At 43.5% G+C, this 6,104-nt stretch overlaps 1 protein-coding gene across 1 annotated transcript; it reads left to right on the forward strand.

Moving 5' to 3' along the window:
• The first annotated feature begins 1,148 nt into the window (after nucleotides 1-1,148).
• On the forward strand, nucleotides 1,149-5,891 carry LOC139950652 (uncharacterized). Its single transcript, XM_071949431.1, has one exon. It carries the CDS (start codon nucleotides 1,301-1,303, stop codon nucleotides 4,805-4,807), a length of 3,507 nt encoding a protein of 1,168 aa, XP_071805532.1. The 5' UTR covers nucleotides 1,149-1,300; the 3' UTR covers nucleotides 4,808-5,891.
• The last annotated feature ends 213 nt before the right edge of the window (nucleotides 5,892-6,104 follow it).

The following is a 6,104-nucleotide window of genomic DNA, read 5'->3' on the forward strand; positions in this document are numbered from 1 at the left end:
ATGTGGGAAATGGTGTATAAAGTACCACTCCCTCCTAAAATGCTCAATAGAAGTCCTTGAATTCTAAGCGCACCATGAATACACTTTAGGGGATACACCGTGCCCCATATCGAGCACCAAACGACGAAAATTACAAAACATTTTATATAAAAGATAAGCCAAACAAGGTACACAGCTTTTGGAATCTTTTAATTTTGCAAGATGGGAAAGAACATCGCCTATCATGAAAGTTTATGGAAGTTCCTGGGACAATTATAAGCTGGTGGTTTAAATTGCTTTTGCTGATATGGAAGTTCCCCGCCTAATCGGAAAAAAAGCTACCACTGCCCGTGAGCTCCCTTATTGGAGATAAACCCCGGGGATCACGTAAATGTAAGAGTTCACTTTGCACCGGGGAATGTTGCTGCAAGTGTGAATCGAGTATGAGCTTTCATTAAACCTGTAAGCACACAAACTTGCAAAGCACAACCAAATTTACCGTAAATTTACAATGTTGTGACTGGTGCCCCCTCAAACTTTGCTTAGCAGAGAACATTGATGAGCAGTATTTTCTGCTTAATAGCTTTATGATAGAGATAAACCTGGGCTTAATATAAAGAGTAATTTTTTTTGCCTTGAGAAAATCTGCAGCAAGTGTGAATCGAACATGAAGTAAACCTTAAGTCAAACTCCACAAGATATTTACTAATATTTCTGATGTAAATACATTTAGTGCGTATATTGCTGTGATAAAAGATACTGGCAAGTGATGACATGTCAACAAGTTATTACATAGCTTGATTTAGTCCGTCGCACTTAGACACCATAAAAGTGTCAACAAACGTCAGACAACAAAGTACACACCACTCTTATCATTCAATAACAATGCGCAGTTATCAAATTAATTACTTAATAACACGAACACAAGATATTAGGAACAACTTTCCAACCAGCATCAACCATTATTCTTAAAGAGGGGTGTAGTCAAAGTTGTCTTTTACTAGAAGTATTACAGTCCAGCTCGAGTGATTCTTCAAACGATAACAAATATAACCCTGGCTGAAAAACCGAACCTGACAAATATGTTGACCACTTTAAAGTTAAATGATAATGTTCAATGCTGAGTCCCAAAGCGTGGATATTAATGATAATTACTAAATCCCCCCTGTGTGAAATGGAGTAATCCATCTCCTCCACGCTACTTACAAAAGCCAAACAGCTGTCTTTTTCCGTTGTGACTACATTCAATTTGGAGATCGCGTTTCGTCTGCCCAGACGCCCAAAATACAACCTCTTCTTTCATGTGATGCCATAGTAACTGATGTTGTATCCGAAAATGTTTCGATGCAGTTTATTGATTATCACTGTCTCACTGGTGATTTTAGCTCCGAACCTCTGCGGGGTTTTGGCGCCAAAAGACGGCGAGCCAGCAACTGACGAAGGCGGTAGAATTGCCGTGCGGGACGGACGTTCCGTGCAAAGGCTGGAGGAAAGTTCTTATAAAAAAGGCGCGAAAGTATCGGATGATGTCCTACAATGTGGCCGGAATGAGTCGTGTAGGAATCGATGTGGTAGCCCGGCTAACGAGTCTGAGTCTTACCTCTGCTTCTGTGACGAATTATGCACATCATACCAAGACTGCTGTATGGATTTTCACGAGTTGTGCCGTGGACGATTCGATGACAAAATGTACATAGCCAGTCAACTGGAGAAAGGCGATAAAGACCAACTGGAGACAGAGACTGAGACACTGGCTTTCAGATTTCATTTTGAGTGTAAAGAGCTTGCAGAGTTTCGAGGTGGTAGCATTTGGATGAAGTCGACATGTGCCCCCTCGTGGAGCGACTTACGCATGTCGAAACTCTGTAACAATGTGCACAGTGGCGATACAGTCGCACGTTTACCAGTACAAGGTAATGATGGCTTCACCTACAGAAATCTCTACTGTGCCCAGTGTAACTACGCCATTGTCAATGTTACCTACTGGATTGGTGTGTCAGCGTGCTATTCCGACCCGCCCCCAGATGCGAGTACCAATATGGCGTCATTAGCTTCGTACCTGCAGACGAGTTGCCGTACTCTTGTCGATGAGCCAAGATTGAGAGAAGTGTCCAAACCGCGGTTTTGTCTCCGTAACGTGGACTGGTGTGACTATAAATATGCCCCACAAATCGGTGCTGACTTTGTGCCTTTGGTGTTCAAATGTCAGAACAAGTACCAGGGGTTGGTGCGCGGACGCAATGCGTCGGGAGCCAGTGAGTTTTACAAGAACCCATTCTGCGCGTTATGTAATGGTATCCAATCAGATCGAATATCATGTGACGTGCCCGCTCTGACGCGCTACTCTAATTCTGATTACGTCCACTACTACGACTTTTTCTCAGAGGCAGACACAGTCAGTGCTAAACTCTACGAAGAAGTAATACCAAAATTTGTTGTCGTCACCAATTTGAACATCCGGAACAACTCGAGCGTGATGATCTTGGAAACCGGCACCAACTCACTGCTTCCCGTTGACATACACTGCGGAGACACTCAGGTGTATGACCCGTACACTGGCGAATGTAGGAACACTTACTGTGCCGCGAACTACGCATTGTCGGATAACCAGTGCGTTTTGAAGAAGCCCTACGAGCCTGACTTTCATTACAACGTGACCTCCCCGACCACTTTCTTCTCATCAGTAGAGGTGACATTCTCAATAACCGTCAACATCATGTGGTTCGTCAACAACACTGATTACATTGAAAACCCCAACGCCCTGAATCCGTACAACGACACAGATTTCAACTTCACCGAATTCCATGAGAAAATAAAGGTGAGGGGTTTCGAAATCGGACAAAAGAACATCACACTCAATCTATCCGAGATTATCGAATTCATCGGGAGCTTAGATCCAAACGAACAGAACGGAACATTAGATGACGCAGCAAAGTTCTGGCTTTCGCTTTTATCTTTCGAAATTAATGCGTTACAGGTCAACGTTGGCGGTCACGTGTTTAACATCGACAGCTGTGACGTGGAGAAGTTTATCTACTCGATTAAGGGAAATCTAGGAGCGTTGTCGACCTTCTTGTGGTCGTGTCCAACTGGGGTCAAGAATGTTTACAACACAGACCAGATCATCATTAACTCCACCCAAAATGGCGACGAGTGCAATGATATGCAGCTCAAACAAACCAATGTGTCGTATGAGTGTGCTGATTGGCTCCTTCTTAGCTATCACGACAGCGCCCGCAGCGAGCAGTACACGTCAGTGGTGGTTTGTGAGAGCGACCCCACTGCACTGGATCCGTCATGTCTCCGTATTCAATATGAACAATCTGAATACGTCTTTGAGAACGACACTGTGATTCTCAATGTTAACGGGATGATGTACAAAGTCGGCGAGTACGAGAAATCAGGGGACGGTCGGGTGTTTGTTTGTAACGACTTCGACACGGTGATTGAGACCAAATACATAGTGCATCTCAACTTCACTACTGCGCAGAACATCATCGCAGTAGTTGGTGTTGGTATAAGTACCACCTGCCTGGTGGCTACCTTATTTACATACGCCATGTTTGAGGAGCTACGGACACTGCCCGGATTGAACCTTATGACCCTTGCAGTGGTCCTCTTGATAAATGACTGGACCTTTCTGTTTGGACTGTATGCGACCGACAACCGAACCGCATGTCGTGCTGTAGCCGTGTTCCTTCACTTCATCTGTCTCTGTCAGCTCTTCTGGGTAAACGTCATAGCTTACGACGTATACAAAACATTCGGACGTAAACGTCTGATTGCAGTGAACGCCAACCAGTCCCACCGTAAACAATACCTCCGTTACGCCCTCTACGCTTGGGGGATGCCAATCATCATCGTCGGCATGTCGGTTTTTTTCGACTTCTGCGATTGCACCTATCTGGATGTCGACTACGGAGTGTACGGGAGTTGCTGGATTTCGGATCCGGTTGCGTACGCCATTTTCTTTGGCATGCCCATGTTTGTAGCCAACGCGTGTAACGCGTGCCTCTTCATTGTTACAGTGTGTAATCTCCGAAGATACCACCGCAAATCAGCTGTAATCTCCGGCAACGCAGATACTTACAACCACTTTGCACTGTGTGCCAAGCTTGCCACAGTCATGGGGTTTGCCTGGAACATTGCTTTCTTGGCTTCACTTCTCCACAATGCCATCCTCTGGTACTTCTTCTTCTTCCTCTACTTCCCCCAAGGCCTGTTCATGTTCTTATCGTACACGTTCAATCGACGTGTGTACAGAATGTATCAGCAGAAATTCACCCGTAAGCGATTCTCATCCAGCAGCAACTCTGTTGTCTCGCCTAAAATAAAGTCTCGACCGCCCTCAGTCGGTTCGCAAGTATCTACCACCCCTCGTTACCCCGAACACTCCACCCCCCAGTCATGCAATGAAATCGACCATTCAATCGAGCCTGAGTACATCAACCTTTCTGAGCCTCCCAAACATACCAGAGCCTCTCTCCATCCTGCCCGCAGCGTCGCCTACCGTCAGAAGACACGATCGTACACGGTGTCTCACATATCGCGACAAGATAACTTTGACTCCCTCTCATTGGAAACAGACAATTCCAGAAGTCGCTTGCACCTCACAAGCTTCCGCGATGGTATTCGTCACCTCCGGACGAGCAGTGACGTCGGTGCCGCATCAGTAGCTTCAAGCAGTCCGGACCTCTCGTATACCTCATCATTAGAACTGAGGCACTTTGAGCTCGGTCGCACGAACGACGCGTTCTGCACCTCGGATGAATATTCGAGTGATGAAGATGATGTTTTCCAGCCTGCGTTTTACATCACTGAGTGTTAGAATAAGAACTTTAACAAGAAACAACATTTTATTTTCATATTATAACAATATCGTTGACTTGTGTAAAAGTTTATCCTTACCTCGCTGAGTTTGAGGGACACATTGCCTTGATTGCGTACTATAAAAAGTGCTTGAAAGCGTTCGTTATAAAATGTATGGTTGGAAAGATGTTTTAAAAGTAGAATGTAGGCCTAATGATCCACACAATATGGCTTAAATTTGCCTGGTTTTCTCTTTTATTTTGTGAACATTTGTGCTACAAAGTGGCAGACTGTGTTTAGTTCACAAAGTAAAAAGGAAAACCACTTTTCGAGGCACATTTTGTGTGGATTATTATTTTCATCTTTTAAAACATCTTTCCAACAATTTCATTTTATAAGGCACGCTTTCAAACGCTTATTACAACCCAAATTGCTCAATCCCAGGTAAAGTTTGCCTCTAAAGGCACTGGACACTATTAGTAATTACTCAATATAATTATTAGCATAAAAACTAACTTGGTAACGAGCAATGGAGAGCTGTTGATAGTATAACACATTGTGAGAAACGGTTCCTTCTGAATTACCGTCGTTTTTGAGAACGAGGTAATTTCTCACTAAAACTAAGACGCCAGGCCTGAAGCCTTTTACTATGCATTTGAAAGAACACAATGTGCAACAAAGGTGTTTTTTCTTTCATATGATTATTCTCTTGACCAATTGAGTCCAAGTTTTCACAGGTTTGTATTATTTTCTGCATATATTGGGACACATGAAGAGTGAAAACTGGTCTTTGACAATAACCAAACGTCTCCAGTGCCTTTAATGAATGATTGAGAAGTGCAGCTCAGCTCACACTAACTTATATAGCTATAATTGTTTTCCTGAATCTTCATGTTAACTTTGTGCATTATAAACTTTGTAAAGAGTATGTTGAGGTATAACTTTGCTGTATGGATAGCATTTTAGTGGCGGCCACTGTCAGCGCATGTCGACAACTATTTCCATTGTCTTAAAGGGACAATTTCCCTTGCATCAGGCGAGTTGCTCGGTGACAAGTGGTTGAAACCGTTTGTATGAAATGCAAATGGTTGTAAAGAAGGTGATAAAAGAAGAATATAATGATCAAAACAATCTGCCTCGAAATTGCACAGTTTTCCTTTTATTTTGCGAACGAACACGGTTGGCCATTTTGTGGAGTCAAAGAATTAATTTGACTCCACAAAAAGGCGTGCCGTGTTAGTTCACGATGTATAAGGAAAACATTGCAATTTCGAGGCATAGTTATGTGGGTCATTATATCCTACCTTCAAAACATC

This window comes from Asterias amurensis, chromosome 18 (assembly GCF_032118995.1).
Source record: "Asterias amurensis chromosome 18, ASM3211899v1".
NCBI lineage: Eukaryota > Metazoa > Echinodermata > Asteroidea > Forcipulatida > Asteriidae > Asterias > Asterias amurensis.

Excerpts from the sequence above, each read along its gene's own strand:
- LOC139950652 (XM_071949431.1), top strand. The coding sequence starts at position 1,301 with ATGTTGTATCCGAAAATGTTTCGATGCAGTTTATTGATTATCACTGTC.